The sequence below is a fragment of the Leptosomus discolor genome, chromosome Z (assembly GCF_034619465.1).
Source record: "Leptosomus discolor isolate bLepDis1 chromosome Z, bLepDis1.hap2, whole genome shotgun sequence".
Lineage (NCBI taxonomy): Eukaryota > Metazoa > Chordata > Aves > Leptosomiformes > Leptosomidae > Leptosomus > Leptosomus discolor.
In genome coordinates, this window is record NC_141419.1 from 47258330 (window position 1) to 47277816 (window position 19487).

At 38.9% G+C, this 19487-nt stretch overlaps 1 protein-coding gene across 1 annotated transcript in view; it reads right to left on the minus strand.

Annotated features, from left to right (window-relative positions):
- MEGF10 (multiple EGF like domains 10) overlaps window positions 1-19487 on the minus strand; it is an 81478-nt gene that overhangs the window by 51311 nt on the left and 10680 nt on the right. Inside the window, exon 5 of the mRNA XM_086478927.1 lies at window positions 14913-15005. Coding sequence (XP_086335053.1) covers window positions 14913-15005 — 93 coding nt within the window. The remainder of the gene's footprint in view (window positions 1-14912; window positions 15006-19487) is intronic.

A 19487-nucleotide genomic window follows, 5' to 3' on the forward strand; every position in this document is an offset into this window, starting at 1 on the left:
GACACCAAGCTGTGTGGTGCAGTGGACAAGCTGAAGGGAAGGCAGGCCATCCAGAGGGACCTTGACAGGTGGGAGAGATGGGCCTGTGCAAACTTCATGAAGTTCAACAAGGCCAAGTGTAAGGTCTTGGACCTGGGTTGGGGCAATCCCAAGAACAGATATAGGCTGGGCAATGAGTGGGTAGAGAGCAGTCCTGTGGAGAAGGACTTGGGGGTTCTGGTGGATGAAAAACTGAATATGAGCCAATAGTGAGTGCTCACAGCCCAGAAAGCAAATGGCATCCTGGACTGCATCAAAAGAAGCGTGGCCAGCAGGTCAAGGGAGGTTATTCTCCCCCTCTACTCTGCTCAGATGAAAACCCACCTGCAGTACTGTGTTCAGCTCTGGGGCCCTCAGCACAAGAAAGACATGGAGCTGCTCCAGCAGGTCCAGAGGAAGGCCATGAAGATGATCAGGGGCTGGAGCATCTCCTTTATGAGACACACTGAGAGAGTTGGGGTTGTTTGGCCTGGAGAAGAGAAGACTACACGGAGACCTTTTAGCAGCTTTCCAGTGCTTAAAGTGAGCCTACAGGAAAGCTGGGGAGGGACGCTTTACTAAGGAGTGCAGTGATAGGATGAGGGGTAACAGTTTAAAACTGAAAGAGGGGAAATTGAGATATTAGGAAGAAATTGTTTACTATGAGGGTGATGAGACACTGGCACAGGCTGCTCAGAGAAGCTGTGGCTGCCCCCTCCCTGGCAGTGTTCAAGGCCAGGTTGGATGGGGCTTTGAGCAACATGGTCTAGTGGGAGGTGTCCCTGCCCATGGCACAGGGGGTAGAACTAGAAGATCATTAAGGTCCCTTCCAACCCAAATCATTCTATGAGGCAGACTGGTCGCCAGACCACAACTGTACCAGTGCACAGCTTGAAGGCCCAGTGTAATGAGTCTGAGAGCCACACAGACCAGAGAGATCTGCTACCACACATCTGCCATTACATCCAACACCCAGGCACCAAGACTGCCTTGCTAGAAACCACCTTGCTTGTGAAGCAGTGGAGGCTTTACACTCCCTCTGCTTTTCTTACAATGCCATACCCAGTCTGTCTCCCTGGCATGCACTCTGCTGTCTCCTGGAGATTTACTGACACCCAAGGTGAACATGCTATGTCTGTGAACTTGAACTTTTCTCAACTATTTTACTGTAAGAGCAAGTACTACACAGTACATAATAATTTATTAGTTTTCCGGTGTGATCTTCTCATTATGTCTGCAGGAAATCATTAAAATAAAAAGCATCATATGGCTGTTAATAGGATTTCCAGTCTTAAACGATTCTCCTGGCAATGGCCAGGTGACTGCACTGGCTGTGCAGTTTTTCACTACAGCACAATGGTAAAGATATCACCAGGACAGTGGCAGCCCCACCATAGTATGACTGCATGATAGTTCTTTACACAAGTTCTGTCATCAGCCCAGCATCTATCTATGAGTTATAGGCAGAACTGTGCAGAAATTTGCTGGATTAATGGGAATACCAATTTTGAACGAGATGGTAAGTCACGTATTTTACTTCTACATTCTCTGACTGATAATCAATAATGTTCCCCACAGAAAATTAAAGTGATTTGTCAGAAACTGATGCTCAGTTTACTATCAAAAAAGAAGAGGGCAAAGGGTAAAGAAGTTTCCTGTGGTGAGGTTTTTTAATTAGTTTTGGAGGCTAAATTTACCAACTATTACATCAGACTATTTCTGCTGCTTCCTAGTATTCAGACACTAAGAAAGCTGGGCTGGAAGTCACACAGCTGCTCATCTGGTGGAGTGGGATAGTCTGAGTTAATGACTATAGTCAGGTTACAGACTGTCAGCTGGAGTTTAATCAGAATAGCTGCTCTGACCATCCTGACTGCACCAAGGTCACTGGCACACATGCATGTGCAAACAGTACATGCATACACATGCAAAAGTGTCAGCTACTGGCTTCTGAACAGATTTGGAGCTGTAAATCATCTGTCTCAGCACAGGGTATAGAGGAGCAAAGTATAGAGACAAGAGCCCTGTGTTCAGAATGGTTTCAACACAAGGACGATACATCTCAGCCCAAATAACTCCTGGAAACAGCCTGAATCCTGCAGAAATGCAAAACCCAATCAGTAAGCCAGGGTTAATTTTCTGTGTTGATCATACAGAACTGGCCTAATGCTGCTCTGTTTTACATAGAGCACCCTCCTTACAAAAGTAATTCTCCTTCCCCTTTTCACATATGTAATATTCACCCACAGGTTTTTCTGTTTTAAACAGGAGAATCAGTTAGCTGTACTGCTCCATGTAAGCTTTCATAGTAGACTCACACAGCCGTTTCCACCTTCACCTTATGCTGTGGGAGGTGGTGGTGGGAATCAAAGTAAACGTTTAACAAACACCATGGTATTAATGCCACATCTTGTTGTCATATTTCTTTTTATGCATTCTATTCATCTGGGAATATATTTTTGTCACCTCAATACATGCTGTACACACCACACAATGCTACATATACCGTACAGAAAACTTTTCTCTCAAAAGGCTACCCAGTGAAAGCAAAAGTCTGCCTTTGGGAATAAGGCTACTACATTGTATAAACTCTCATTTAAAATGAGAAAGTATGGTATGAAACTCCAAGACAACATAGGTCTACCATCATAAAGAAATGCTCGCTGAAACTGAGGGCCAAACAAGGACTTTAGAAACATAGAGAACCTCAAGGATTCAACGGTAAAAAAATCAGCTTCAAGAAGAATCTGTGATGCAAATTGCCACCGTTTTGGGGCATTTTGTAGCACCTTTCAAGATTTAAAGTTCTGTATTTCCTAGTATAATAACTTTAATGTACATTGTTATTATGCTGGGCTAGATGTGGTTTTATGCACATGGTTTCTGCGAGCAGCTGGTGATTTGCAAATTGGGATGGAGGGGCCCCTGATATTTTCTAGTGCAAGGTATGAATTTTTATAATAATCTGAAACACATCTGAAGAATTTGGTAAGTCCTTTATTGCTCCTTATAAACAAAGACATTTTTAACTAAATGTGGTCACATACTTGTAAAGGGTTTTTTCTGCCTTTTTTTCTCCCACTGATTTCATTAAAAGGCAACAAAAAGAAAATTACAAATGAGTCTGAGTTTATTCCTGACAAAGCCACCTTGATCACCTCCAATTCTGTACTTCTCTAAAGAATGGCCTATAATGAGAACAAAATAAGTCTATCAAATCAAGTAAAAGTACATTTCAGAAGAAAAGCCTCCTTATAAGCTCTGACTTGCAACTATCTTTTAAGTATGCTACAGTTTCCTTTATAACATGACATTCAAGCCAGACAATGTTTATTGCAATGCTTTTTTTAAGATCTTTCTTCTTTTTTTGCCTGCCTTTCTTGCTAATGGGGAGGTTAAAGTGAAGAATCCCAGCAAAACCAAGATCTACTTTTCTTGCTGTCATTTTTTGTAGCTGTCTTATATGTAGCACCAACACAACAGAATGAGATTTTATTCTGGCTTACACATCTTCCTGCAATACACACTGCTGTGTGTTTCTGGAAATATGTACCACAGTCACCAAAGCAGAGGAGATCCTTACCGCAGCATTAGGCTTATGTATTTTTACAGTCTTTTAAAACAGCTGAAAACAAAATTCCCTACCACAGACAGCAGAAGCAGACTGAACACTCCCTCACTTGGAATGCAATATTGTGAAGTACAAATTTAAAACACGCAAACAGTAGCATATATGCAGAATTCCTATCTCTCTGTCTCATCAAAACTCCAACATAATTTCTTCAGATAGGTTCAAGGAGCCACAGCCTTTAGTAAGTGAAAGCTAATTTTCCTTGCTCCAGCATGTAAAACAAACTGAAGCTGCCGATAACTTCAACATCATCTTTGACTGACCTTTCTTCCTTTCTACGTTGTCCCTTCAGGGACAAGCCTAAATCTTTATGTCTTCCTTTGCATCCCTTCTTTTGACTCTTAGATCTCTATTGCCTTGTCCTTGCTTTCATGGTCTTTATGGTCTATCCCTCACCTATCATTTCTCATTCAGTATCCAGACATCAACACCCCCATTTACATCGCCCATGACAATAGCCCCTTTGTTGCATTTTCAGACTATCATCTTCCACATTTCTCCTCAACTTGCCTCTACAACTTGGCAGAGCTCTCCATACCTCAAGCCATAAAACTGCCATGATGTCCTGCTCCACATTTCTACCTTATAATTCTTCCTTCCTGGGAACTCCGCAAAAAGCTGATGTGGCAAGTGTCTCAAAACCACTGTCTGCCCCAGTCATTTATCAGTGTTTGCTTCCTTCCTCATCTCCTATGTGTTTCCAGCTTTGTGTTACCTCTCTTCTTTTCCTTCAGTCACAGGTTCTCTGGGGCAGAGGCAGCTTTCTGTTCTGTATTTTCACTTGCAGAAGGAGTTCACAAATCCCCAGAAGGGACAGCCATGAGGTCCACCAAAGAGAAAGAATGACCATCATCTATAACTAAAAGTAGATCAATTGTAACATGCCCTGTTTAAAAACTATTCCAGTCTTTTGAAGAAAAGGATTTAAATAAGAAAAGAGTAATGTTTTACTAGGAGGGCCCACAAGTGACTTGCATTATCAGGTAATAACCACCACTAACAGCCAAGCACAGCCAGTACAGGAAAAATAGGCCCATATTGAGAAAACTTAGATTTATCCAAAGGAGTAGCCCACTGACAATCTTGTTACCATAAGTTGCTTAAGGCTGTCCAGAGTTTAGCATGTGGAAGAATGACTCTTCCCTCTGTTCCAGAAGCAAGAAATATGCTTGTCTCAACATAAAAATACATTAGTGGAACTAATACTTTAGATAGCTAACTGGCAGTAAGCAGAATCTGATGAATCTCAGTAAGAATCATAGAATCATTCAGGTTGGAAAAGACCTTTGAGATCATCAAGTCCAACCATCAACCCTACTCTGCCAAGTTCATCCCTAAAACATATCGCCAAGCACCACATCTAAACGACCTTTAAACACATTAAGGGATGGTGACTCAGCCACCTCCCTGGGCAGCCTATTGCAACGTCTGACAATCCTTTCAGTGAAAAAAATTTTCCGAATGTCTAGCCTAATCCTATTGTAAGAATTTCAACCTTTGAATTTTATGTTTGTCTCAAACTTTGTATCTCAGTGGTCTTTGACGAGGAATGTTTGTCTCAAACTCAGTATCTTGGTGGTTTTGAAGAGGAAGTAGAAACTCAAGTAGCCATGAAAACAGTACCTCTGAGCCGGACGTGGCAATGACAGCACTCGAGGACAGATGTGGCTTCTTGGAGGAACACCTGTTTTGTATTACTGCCTTGGGGACGGACATGGTTTATGGCTTTGGGCTAGATGGCATGGTTTCTTGGAAGAACACTTGCTTTGAAATATTTGCTTGTTGCTATGCTGTAACAGCTAAAGGCATGACACTTTTTTGGCTAATGCACTAAAGCTTGCAAGTTGTGTAATGAAGGTTGCATTGACTGGTAGCTCGTGATCAGCGCATGAAAGAGGCATGCCGTTGTTGGATTGGATCTCACTGCTTGACGGCAGCACATCACCATTGGATTGGTCTGAAACTACGGCATAAAAGGGACTCTTGGTAGCCTCCATTTGCCCTCCCAGGATCAGACCACCACTCGAGATAGAAGACCACCCGACTGGAACACAGGACGCTGAAGATTCCCAGTGGTGACTATTGCTACTACCCTGCATGCATCCTCTTCTCTCTCTGACTCCCTGTCTTTCTTTCTCTCTCTTTATTTCTAAATAAACAGCTGTAGTGGTGTTGACAATATTTGGCCTTGTTTGTGCCTTAATCTCTCAGCGGGTATCCAAATAAGCAGTCCCAGTAAGAATTTACCTCTTCTGGACTGCAACACCTACCCTGGTGCAGCTTTTGTCTGCCTCATATTTCGTTCCCTCTTGTTCTATCATTAATTACCTGTGAGAAGAGACCACCACCTAGCTCTCTACAATGTCCTCTCAGGTAGTTGTAGAGAGCAATAAGGTCTCCCCTCAGCCTCCTTTTCTTAAGGCTAAATAGTCCCAGTTCCCTCAGCCATTCTTCATAAGACTCATTCTCCAGGCCTTTCACCAGCTTTGTTGCCCTTCTCTGCACTTTCTACAGCACCTCAATGTCTTTCTTGTATTGAGGTGCCCAGAACTGAACACAATACTCAAGGTGTGGCCTCAACAGTGCTGAGTAGAGGGTCACAATCACCTGCCTATTCCTGCTGGCCACGCTATTCCTAATACATGCCAGGATGTCACTGGCTTTCTTGGCCACCTGGGCACATTGCTGACTCATATTCAGACACTTGTCAATCAGTACTCCCAGGTCCTTTTCCGCCAGGCAGCTTTCCAGCCACTCTTCTCCAAGCCTGTAGCTCTGCATGGGGTTGTTGTGCCCAAGTGCAGGACTCGGCACTTCACCTTGTTGAAGCTCATCCAGTTGGCCTCGGCCCATTGATCCAGCATGTGCAAATCCCTCTGTAGAGCCTCCCTACCCTCAAGCAGATCAACACTCCCACCCAACTTGGTGTTGTCTGCAAATTTCATAAAATAATTTCACAAGAAAACAGAGTAACCTTTATGAAGGCAGCATTTAAATGCATAGGTGAGAGAAGCCACTCACCTCAACTCTTTTTCTGATGGCATCACTAAGGACACGCATCCAGCACAAGTCCTCCCTCCCCTCCAATAATAATGGATGCCCATCTAACTTTGAAGTGTCAACAGAAGGGAAATTTATTTCTAATTAATGTGTTATATAGTCTTGTATTTTTGCATATCTGCAAATGTGTTTACTATTTTGCCGAAAGAGAGTGCCATAATTACAGTGTGAAGGCTTGCAAAGACAGGGCATACAACACACTCCAGATTAAAATTTTGTCAGAAAACTGGATTGATGTCCTTGACAGGAAAGAAGGTACTTCACATACCATTACAACAGACAAATAGGTCACATATTACATTAAGGCATCACATACATTTGGTCTGTGAAAACTAAACTTGGATAATACTTTATGGATCCTAAACTATTCTTAGCTGGTAAGGACATGAAAAGTCATAGCCATGTAAATGCTCCTCTTCAAGATCTTCATTTCTGAGTGAGTTTGGATTCAGAACAACATTCATTGATTCACTAAGCAAAAACTACGACAAAAATACGAATGTTGTCACTAATCTAAATCTACATCTTGGTTAGTGGAAAGTTTAGAGCCTATTCTCGAAACTACTCTGTGATCTTATGATTTGGTTAGCTGCAGATCTAAACTGATGGTGTACATTTCCCTTACAATATTCCTGCAGGATAGGAAACATAATAATTCTCACAACTGGAATTTAAACCAAATAAAAGTAAATTCCCACTGATTCTGAAAGCTACATATATTCAAGTGTGTTCAAAATTTGACATGATGCATTAAGCCGCTAGTGACACCAACCTGTATGTCAGCCTGGATTGCAAGACAGTAAATGTGGAACATGGCAACAGAATTTTCAGAGATGAGTAGGAAAAAAAAAAAAACAAAACAGAAAACAAAGCCAGCTGTTCAGAAAAGTAGAATAAAAACACCCCTTGGAAAACCTTCAAATTCTTATTTAATAAACCCATGAGATTATTCTCCATCTATTTTTATACACTCTGTTCTAGAAACCTCAGATGTTATGAAAATACATGCACATGCATATCAGAAAATAAATCTTTTTCCTTCAGAGAATCACTCACAATAATCATAAAGTATCAATGCCTTTTAATAAAAGGCATGTTTTACCTACATCCCAGACACAGAAACACATAGTAGTGGGTTTTTGTTGGAATGTGCTTTCTATTAAATCTGGATTTTCTTTGAGTCTTTTGTTTCTATCTGATTTCATTTGTTATGCTGTAGGCTTTTTACCCTATGGCATATTTTTCATTCTTATTTTTTGTTTTGTGTACAAAAAGGATTTTTATTCAAAATGCTAAGCTTTAATTTAATTTAGGGATTTTTCTTTTTTTTATTTTGTAAAAGCCTTTTGATCCGTGAAGTGGAAGAACAATGAAAATGTGTTTCTCAGATCCTACAAAAGACTGGAACTATATGCCTTTCACATGACATAAATTTCAGAGGACTCTTTAATGTGCTTTGGACGTCAGAACACAAGGTTGGAAAATTGCTAAGGCAAACATGTGCAGATGGCTCTTGGTGTTCATTTTATCTTGCTACCGAGACAAAAACCTGTTAAAAACAATCACTATCATAGGAGATGTTACAAAACTATAAGAATCTGCTTGTACTGTATAAAATGGACTATTTTCCATGATCCTGATTTTGCACAGATCTCCTTGTAGGACTATAAATTAGACTTTTTCCTTTTTTTGCAATGACTTGAAGGTCATCTAAATTTTTAAATTAGCAACAAATACTATCCATCACATCTTCAAAAGCCTACTAAGCAAGCCAGTGACAATATGTTAAGTCCATCAATATATAAGGCAGACTGAAATTAAACCAATACTAAAACTACTTTTGCACTGTTACTAGAAAAAAAAAAAATTTACACAGATATTATTCAAGAAATCAACTTAGGTAAATACCACAAATATACTGAGTTTGTGAAATGGTGAAAAGCAGAAATGGCAGAAATGTTTACAAATCAATAAAACTATCACTATTTACCACAATGCCTTCCTTCAGTAAATCTCAACATAAGTAAATTTACTAAGTCAGTTTTGTAGAAAATATATTTTGTTTCTGCTTTTGCTTAAAGATTGGAACTGTAATTCAGCAAAGCACTGAAGCATGTCCATAAAATCTATTAATCTCTCTAGAACTTCAAATCCAAAATGCTTTATAGGACAGAAATTATATTAAACATTAGAAAAACGTAATTTCAAATGTATCGTTGTACTGAACTCTAGAAAAGCACAGCTGCTATGTAGCGCTGGGAATTTTGATACCACCTACCATAGTGACACTGTAGTGACTCTATCAGCAATGAAGGTGATGACAACTAATAACTGTTTTCCCTATTTGCACCTGATCTAACTTGCTGGTGCGTCAATTTCTCAACCCAGAGATACTCAGCCTTGTTAGTGGAGACAATAAAGAGTTCAGCTGGTAAAACTGAGAAGTCATTTCGGGGAATTACAGAAGAATTAAGTGTAGTGAAGGGTACAGGGACGACACATGTAATAAGGGAAGGTTAAATTTAAGACTGTTTATGACCTGCTGTCACTTTTGCTAACAGGATGCATTTGTGCATGTGGTTATTTGGGAGCTGGGGCAGGGAGCAGTTCTGCCTCAGTCAAATGAGCTATTTCTTTACATTTTCCATAAAAATAAATAGCTCTCTGTTGGGATACTCTGCAGTTTCACTTGTATGTTTAGTAGTTTCTCAGATCTGGGAATCAAGCCTTTCTGACACAAGCATGTGGTTAAAACCAGAGCCTATGTCTACAGCCTGTTGAATGACTTGGAAAACTTCAGGATGAGGTAGCTCTCTAAACATATCTTGCAAGCTGTTAGTCAAAATGCTTTTGACAAACAAAAAGGAAAGCAATGCCTTGGTCAAAGAAGCTCAATTCGAGATTCACAGGCTGTGCCATCAGTGTACAAGATGCTCCCAGGCACCTTGCCTGGTGCCTGCACCAAGGGGACAGTTGCACTTAGGGTGCAAATGTCTGTGGAAAACAGTCACACGTTCACCTCTGCAGGGTTAATGGAAATTATAAGCTCCGCTGAGAAACTGGCAGTGCTTGTAACTCACGTGAGTGTCTTACACAAGCTATGCCAAGGGATCCAGTTTCTGACGTATTCTGCATCTGCCAAGTTCCATAAAGAAAACAGTGAGAATTTCATGGAATTTGCAAACTTTACAAACACCCATAACAGTAAAGGAAACCTGACAGTAGAAAAGCTACCATACCTTAAAAGTCTCCTTAACAAGTTCATTTAAAGATAAGATGTTTCTCTGAGATGCCAGCTTTAAACACTCAGCTTAATGTACTAAGGAAAAAGAGAGTTCTCTTCTCATGCTTTATGAAACCCTGGAGCCAAATTACACCTTAGTGCTACTTGTTCTACCCCCATGCCCTCAGACTACAGTCTCAATGAAACTCTATTACAGAATCAAATTAAAAAGTAAAATCCAGTGATTCAAACAAATCTCAGTTTACTCATATACAATAAAACCAGAAAATGCCTATTCACATTTCCACAAACAATCGTAACATACTTGTCATAAACCAAAAACATGTCATTCCCTTTTTGCTTTGCTACTCAGGTCAGCTGGGGGATCACAAAAGCTATAACCTTTGCAGACAAGTCAGTGGAATATTGATTTGTCTCTGCTCCAGCTTATTCAGAAAGTGTCCTATTGATTTTGAAAGAATTATTTGTGGACTACTAGGCATGAGAAGAAAAACAAAATGAATGTCCTGATTGCTTAGTGGGGCTCCATGCTAGGCTGCACGTGAATCCATCTTGCATACACATTCAAAACTGACAACCAGGTTCACATGTTATGTATTACAGCAAATACTGTTGCAAAAGCGCAAGCAGAAAACTGGCAGAAGACATAATCTACAAATGTAAAACATGGTTTGACCATCTCTACACAACCAGACAGCCAACTATCACTACATATAGCAACTTCTGCAGAAGACTGTTTTATACTAAACCTGTAGTAAAAAAAGCTCTTATAACATGTAACAATCCAATCTGATACATGCAAATTAAAAAAAATTGATATAAACAATCCAGTTTGGGAGGGAAAGGTTGTGTTGGTTTATCTGTTTTTCAATAAAATCTATTTGTTCACATTTTTAATCTGCAAACATACCAATCTTTACCACTGTGTCCATTTTTCTAAATTTTGTCCTTGTCCCCAGCCCAGAACCAATCAACTTCTACTCCTGAACTTCACAAACTCTTCTTCAGATGGGTGCTGACTGCATGCTGGTTGTGCTGATTCACTTGCTCCAACGCTTGCAACACGATTTCTGTTCACTTGTTTGTCACTGACCTGACTACTGTGTTTGGTCAACAAATCTGTATTAGAATAACTTGTTTCGCATGACTGTTATCTCTCCTGCTAGAATGGAAGTGTTCTGCAAATGAGTGATGTCTCAATCCAAGTAATATTTCTTTTCAGATATATGTACTATATCATCCCCTTCATCACTCCCACTGAAATTCACCTCCCCCGCAAGCAAACACTGCCTAACACAGATATTTCCTTTAACTAAAAAGAAAAGGCCTGAAGAAAAATTACATCTCACATGGGAAATGTTCCCCAATGAGGTATTATTCAATTAGCCACCAGTCAGGTTTTACTCACAGAAGAACGTATCCAATCCTATTTTTCTCTCAGGAGGGATGTAAGGTCTTCAGAAAGGCAGAGGATGTGATGGAGAGGAGACTTATGGGTTGGGCTAAAATTATGCCCCAAAAGAGGACAGCCTCAGCAATCTAGTGAAATCTTTTTCCCTCTTCCCCCTGAACTGAAAGCAGCCGCTGACCTAGACTATTAGGAATTGGATAAGACTCATCACAAAAGGAGGAAATGGTTGTACAAAATGAAATGAGAGTCTCACAAAAAGTTTAGTCCCTAGAAAAGTTATTAGGCCATAGCCCATAGTGGTATGCAAAGACAGGGGAGGAAGCTTGCTGATTCAGCTTTTACTGCACAATGCACAAATTTAGTCCATGCATTTAGGAAGCACTCTGCAATCGCTGCCCAGAAAGCAACCATCACATAGAAGCCTTGGTATATGGTTTAAAAATTTATTTTAAATACACTGGGTAAACACAACTGAGAAACAACAGATAAAATCAAGCTGAGGGGTTGGGAGATGGACAGATGCTGCAATAGGACCGACTCTGTTATCAGATACTTACAAATTAAATTCCTTTGTAAGGAGAATAACAAACCTTAATAAAGGATAGTATTTTGGAAGAAAAAGTTTACTTCTGTGGTTTTATAAAAGGTGCTTCCATCATGTTTGTGTCCATGAAAATGAACAGATTATTAAATCTGGTAGTTTGCCTAATATCTCATGCTTTGAGAATAATCTCTCCCTTTCAGTCACAGTATTTTATTTGGTCATCTGTAGCCGTTAAATCCCTGAGTGTCTGCCTTACAGAAATACTGGCCTGCCTTGTAATCATTTTTCTTTCTCCATTTTTCAGTTAAATGGTTACACAGTTAAAATGTTTATATGACAGAGATTATTACAGTATGTCAATTTGCATGTATTTTTCTTGAATGAATAATGTCTCACATCAACAAAACTATTATTAAAACAAGCATTTCTTCATTTTATCTCCTTGTACCTTTCTGTTACTAAACGAAATCAAGTTGGGGATCATGCAAAAATATGAAAATATCCTACATAGGGCAAGCAACAATAAAACTCAGTGCCAGAGAGCCAAAACCCTATCATTTACTGTCTTTCCAACACTATTCACTGCTCTTTAATTCCATTTGATCTGCACTGTACCTTCTCAGACACATGGATAAGGATATCACACACAGCTAGAAACAAGCAGCAGCATTCAAACTCAGAAGGACAATCTCATGAAAAGAATATCTTTCCTAAGTTTGTCCACATGGCATGGGATAAATTCCAAAACAAATGTCCCTGTAGCACATCCACAAAAATATCCCCTTCCTCAGCCTACCCCTCTTCTCCTAGGAGTACACTAGTTATCCAAAACAGATTTCGACAGTTCCAGTTAGCTCTAACGTCATGCAGAAGCCTTTAGAGGATCACAAACCTCTCCAGAGACCACACTGTTCAAAGGTACATGAACAAAGGCTCTTTCAGCTTTGGCCTGTTGTGTACACATACCAGAAAGTACTTTTGCTATTGAGGCTGCTGGGACAAGCAATCAAAGGCAACCAACTGAGGAAGAAGCAGAGGAAAAGAGCTGCACATGTATTCAAAATGAATTATACCAGATAGGTAAGAGAAATGGACTCTAGAAAATCCTGTGAGAGGTAGGATTATTTCCAAAGACAGATTTAGAGGTTACTGTCTCACCTAAAGTGCCCTTTCAGCAAGTTTTGAACACGGAAATCTCAATAAATAACACTATCTCCCCATTCTATGTTGTCCAGTGATACTTCTGCATATCTGATTAGTTACAGAAGAGCTTGATACACAAGGCTTTCAGAAAGAAAGATAACATTTTTTGACAATTTCTTTTGACAATCCAGCACACTAGCTTAAGATCAACATTACAGCAACACTGCACCACTAACTCTTTCAGTTTTATGCCTTACGCAAAACTTAGTGTTTCTTTAGAGCTGTTTATGAAAAGAATCACATGTAATTATATACAAAGACTATATAACAAATGTAATAATTTTTAAATGGTTAAGTTCTTCCTCACACAATTTAGTATTATTTTTATTCTCTCTCTCTCTCTCAAATTTCACGAAGTATGCTGCCTGAACAACAGATTTGTTCCAGATGAAGAGTCACTATAGCAACCTGTTTGCAAAAAAAAAACATTCACCTGTTTTTGTTAAGTGGAAAAACATGAGGGTGAAAATACAACCATATTATTTTTGTCCTGCTGATGACCTAGGTTTCTCACAGTTGTTATTTTTACAGGAATCCCATACTAAGTAAACTAGCAGCATAATACCTTTGCAAGACATCAAGATCCGCTTTATGAATTAGAATTTTATATGGTCTGTCAAATTTAAACTCTAAACTTTTTTTTTTATTGTTGACTGAAATATGTTCCTTTTAAGCAGATGGTCACTAACAGTGAACCACTTTGAACTTGATTGTAACGAAGTGTATGGTTGTAACGTTAGCCTAAACACTACATTCACAAAGACCTTACAAAGGGGAACAGAAGGATGGAATAAAATACAAATTATAATAAATCAAAAAAAATCAAGAATTACTCTGAGAAACTATTTCAGGCAAAGGGAAGAAGAAATAACAATTCATGGTCTGCATGAACGATTACCTTTGACAGAGGAAAGGAAGGTGCACAAACACACCAGCCCTGGCACTGAGGGGTTTTCTGCCCTCGGCCCACACCTTATTGACTTATTGCAGCCTGCAGTGCCTTGTTTTACACTCAAAGAGTCCAGAAAACAGCAGTAACTAAAAAGGTCATGAAGTGGTGTTATTTTACTACTTCATTTTGTGGTTTTTGACATTTTCCTATGTTCCTGAATCAAGTGTGTGATGGCCTTGATCTTTGCAGTTTCTTTAAGTGTGGCCACCTGCTCGCTGGGTTGCATATGACTGCACCCACACGCCAAGCAGGAAAAGTGCCAACCTGCCCCTGCCTGCCACTTTTCTTCCATACTCCTCTCCTGCTCCCCTCACCTTCTGCATGCACTCTCACGGCAAAGGGGAAGGAGAAAAAAGTTGGAGAAGACACGTGACTAGTAAGTGAGAACAAGTAAAGAGTCTGAGCAGACAGCAAGCAACTAATAATGCAAGAGGGCAAATACAGTGAGGGGAAAAAAGGACAAGTTAGTCGCAGAGTGAAAAAGGAGGATAGGCTTTGCTCACATGAGCATGACCTGGCACCATCATTCTTTATGTGTTAGGAAAACAAAAATTTGGAGATTTTCTTACAGTTAAAATAGTTTTATCTGCTTCACTCCAGATACTAAGCTCCGTATTATCTGCCTGTTTCTGAGCACAGAATAGCTCATGACATTTAGTGCTGCTACAGGGCAACATTGTTTGCAAGTAAATGAAGAAAAATCAGGTCACACAGAGTAACCTGATAACGCAGAACAACCCCCTGATGGGAAAGCAACAGCCCAAGCACAGGATTGATAATAATCTACCTCAAAGAGAGGACCACACTGTGGGAAGAGCATGACACAGGCAGAAGCAGGTGAAAACTCACCACTGGAACAGTTGGGTCCTCCCCAGCCAGGCTCACACTGACAGGTGTTTGGAGCAATACAACGACCGTGGACACATTTATCAGCACAATGAGCTGTCAGAAAAGGAAATTAAAAAAAAAAAGTATTAAAGAAGAACTCCTAACTCAAGGAAAAGTACCCTAAACTTATTCCTAATCCATACCTTTCATGCCTCAAATAACTTTTAAAAGCAAAAAAAAACCCATTAGTGTATTAATGCTTGATGGCAACTCTTCCAAATAAATTTTCTTATTTCACTCTCTTCTATTTCTCCTAAGTCTGAAGGCCCCAAGTAAAACCATGTTGGCACTACTCAAATACATTTGCATTTAACAAAGAGAAAATTGACCACATCTAATGAAAAAAGAATCACAGTATGACATAGATTGGAAATCCATCTGAATATGGTCCTGGGCAAGATGCTCTAAGTGACCCTGCCTGAGCAGGGAAGTTGGACAAGATGACTTCCATAGGTCCCTTTCGACCTCAACCATCCTGTGGTTATCTGGAGCAAACTCTTACGCCAAGAGGGGAACTTCTGCACACATGAAAAGAGGGGTTCTCTTGCAAGAACATGGATAAAATACAATTTGCAACACATCGGTATTCTAATACTGATTTTTCTGAATGGTTGCACAATTCAAACGAAGCACAACAAAACAATGATAATGATTAAGGTAAGGCATGAAATATAAACTCTGTGATTCATTGCAACCTTTATTCTAAGTGCTATGCAGAGCTGCTTGAAATTTTTCTTTATCTTTTTTTTTAATGATTGGTGAGTATGTGTTTCACAGTTAAGGCTTATTTTGAAATACAGCTTTTATTTGAAACTTTTAAGAAAAATTTGAAATGGTTGCAATACCCATCACAACAATGTAACTGACTCAGAATACAATACACTGAAGAAGAAGAATCTGCAACCAGCTACAGTTTGTTGGCACCATACTCACCACAAAATACCCTTAACTTTCCAAAATATATACACTGTAATACTTTTCTTCTAGTTTGAGCAACAATAAAACTTAAAAACTGTGCGCAGGATGAGAATTTTCTTCGTACCAACATTTCCAAAGAAACTACAACAGGAATCTGATTGGTATACCAATGAATACAAGGTGAGCTGTGGGAAAAAGACAAAGTTGGTGGGACTACACATGAATCATTTTGGTTCTGAATGGACTGAAAATGCTCTACAGTAATTAGGAAAAATACGTGCAAAATGTCCTTTTTTTTTCCTAATTAAATGTGATGAAGCATGTTGGTTATCTTTATATTTTGTGTGGCCAAGAAAAAGGAAAGCCACACAGAGATCAATCATATATATTATTAAAATCTTTGGTTTCCTGGGATCCTAGCCATTAGTGGCATATTGTTACAGCCTTTAATTTTCATTCTCAACTTTTACTTCTAATAAGCTACTTTTCAGATATGCATTAAAATTATCTTCATTGGAAACCAACTGGGAGAAATCAACTGGGAGAATATGGATTTTTAAATGTTAGCTGATACGAGATACTAATACAAAGCTATTTCAATGTTCTCTATTTATTTAGTACGAAAAGAATTACTTTAATTTATACATCAGAGTTTTCCATCAGTCTTATAACTTTAAATTAATTACTTGTATCTTTGAAGATTCTAGCCTAATAAGTACTGCCTTGGGCACTAAAGCTCTCCCTAAACCAAATGTGTGAAAAATCTTACCAGCAAACCGTAAGACAATAGACGGTAGCTGTAAAAATACATGTCTCTGCATGATCACATGCACGAATAACTTAGTGAATACCAACATACTCAGCCCAAACTCCTGAGCTCTAAGTCTAAATACAATAAACTGACATTCCATCATATACTCTAAGAGACAGATGGAAAAAAATACAAAAATCAAAATGTTGTAAGAACATGGCCCCAGCGAGAGGTACAGAAGAAGCTCTTTGAGCATCTCCTTGTGCTGCCCCTCACACCATGCTGAGCACATAGGTCCTTCCTACAATCCCTATGTAACAGCACATGGTATGGTGCTGTGCAAATAATCATCAATTACTTCCAATAAAAAAACCAGAGTTGTCTTAGAACATACAATAGATGAAACTTTGGGTCAGAGTGTTTATAATGCAGAGGCATCTCACAAATTAGAGCTGTATTCCCTTCTCAGCCACAACAGCATAAATCAACAGTAGCTTCTCTTCAGCCACTGAAGTGGTGTTCCAGTTTTCCAGTAATAGAATGTAAATCAAATACAACTCTCCAAATCAGGGTAACTACTAAGTCTCTGTAGAAGTTGTCTATAAGTAACAATGTCGGTGGTTTTGACAGCCAAAACTCTGCTGACTCTAATGATGAGGAAATACGGGATAAGGACCACTGCAAGGAAGTTGTATAATATAAATATTGCTGCTTCCAAATAAATTGAATGGAGATCAATTAAAATTATGTGTGTGTGTTTATATACATATATGGCAAATACACAAATTTCTTTCTTAAACAAGGGGTACATAAAATTCTTTACTTTAAAGAAGCTAAACTAAAGCCAAGAATGTTTCAAAAACTGTTCAAGATACACAAAAGAATTAAAAGATATCCAGTATTTCCTTTTTTTTAAAAAAAAAAAAAGTTTCTTACTGCCCCAAAACATATATGATCAAAGAATGATTTCTTTCTACATTCTGGATATACATCAAAACCTATTTTGTAACTAAATTAATAATAAATTATTCTCTAGGCACCTTATGGGCTAACTGATACTTGGCAAGTGAATCCTAGTTAACATCCCTAAGGGGCAGCATCTGTAAAAAAAATTATTGCACTGAACATGGGGATAAGAGAATGAAAATTTACTACATGACCTACAAAAAAAGTGTAAGGTGAAGACACCATGAAAAGCACTAGAACAAGCTGAAAAGACATGAATGACATCAGGGACAGAAACTATTTTCTCTTGGTTTTCTATGGAATTGTTGGACATGATATATGAAAATACTTATGTGCAAGAGCAGGTCAAAAACTTAACATGAATTCTTTTTGATACTGAGTAGTGTAAAGAAGCACCAAAAATTCACTGACAGCAGTAAATTGCATAAGTCATATCTTTTCTTTTGTAAGGGAAAAAATAATTACCATATGAAAAGCAATCTGAACCTACTCTTGCGTTATTTCCTTTTACATCTTATTTCCCCTTTTCTTCTGAGTCTTATTGCTTTCTTCAAAGTCTTCTCTAAAATCTTCCCTCATCCAACTTACAGATCTATTTCAGTGGATTATATGATTATATCCTTTCATTTTCTTAAAAAATAAAAGGTAGATTTGCTCTTTCTGATTATAGAGTATCAGCCAGCTTGAAGCATCTATAAAATATCTGCTGCTATGTGTGTAATTCCCTGTAGCAGCCCTTTCTGCACCACGGGAGGAGCTGCCCTGTCCCCTGGACACAAGTCCACCAGGCCACTTGAGTTCTGTTCCCACCTCAGTTGTAGGCACTGGTACTTCTGTAACCAGCTGAATGAACACGCCCTGCTGAGGCAGTTCAGCAAAGTGAATCAATGTGAAAAGACATATGTAACCCACCCAGGCCATCGACACCATTATTACAGCAAGCTGAAAGCGATGTAAGGCAAGGGCTTGGCCTTAGCACCACAGCCTTGGGAGGGGAGCTCATACCAGGGAAATTAAGCCAGTCATGCTAGAGGCATAGAATGTACCACACATTTTTAGGTCAAGTTGCCACTTTCAAACACTGATCACATTGTCTCATATGATATCAATGAAGAAAGGAATATGGTGCTCCAGCTCAAGAGAAGGTTGCAATTCAAATGCCTACTTATATGCTGATGGGCTCCAACACACCTTCTGCAGTGCAAACACAGATTGCTTCTCCATTGCTATAGCTACTTAAAGTATTACAGCTGAGTGGAGTAACTTCTTTGCCTTATACAACGTCCACTTCCACTTTTGAAATAGAGCACATGAGAGGAGTGGAACATTGTAAGACTTGAAATTTCTGAATGGCATTTTATGAATCCACTCTCTGAGATTAAGAAAGTGACACAAAGTTATTTCATTGTAAGTCACCATAGACAACATTTAGACAGTTGTGTGTTGCATTATCTGATGTTAAAACAAGATATAGAAGAATTTAGCCTTATAAAATTTGAAAAAAAAAGATATTTTTATCTTTAATGAAAGTTTAGGATCTGTTGATTTTTCATTTCGAAAAGCCAGACATAAATCAATTAACATAAAAAAAGCTTGAAATATTTTGCTTGTAATTATGCACAGAAGTAAATAACCAAGAGAATCAACTACATTCCACAATTAAACTTCCACATTTTAAACAAATTAATTACATCATCAAATGAGCAGATACCTGAATTCATATCTGATTTCATGACCCTTCATACCTGAAATCTGTTAAGTAAAATTCCTATCAACTCTACAGAGAATTCGTATTAGGAAGACCGGAGTAATGGCTGAACTGGGCCTGTTTTTGACTTGTAAGTAGATCTCCATATTATTTCTTTCAGGTAAATGACTTCCAACACAAGAAGTCATACTAC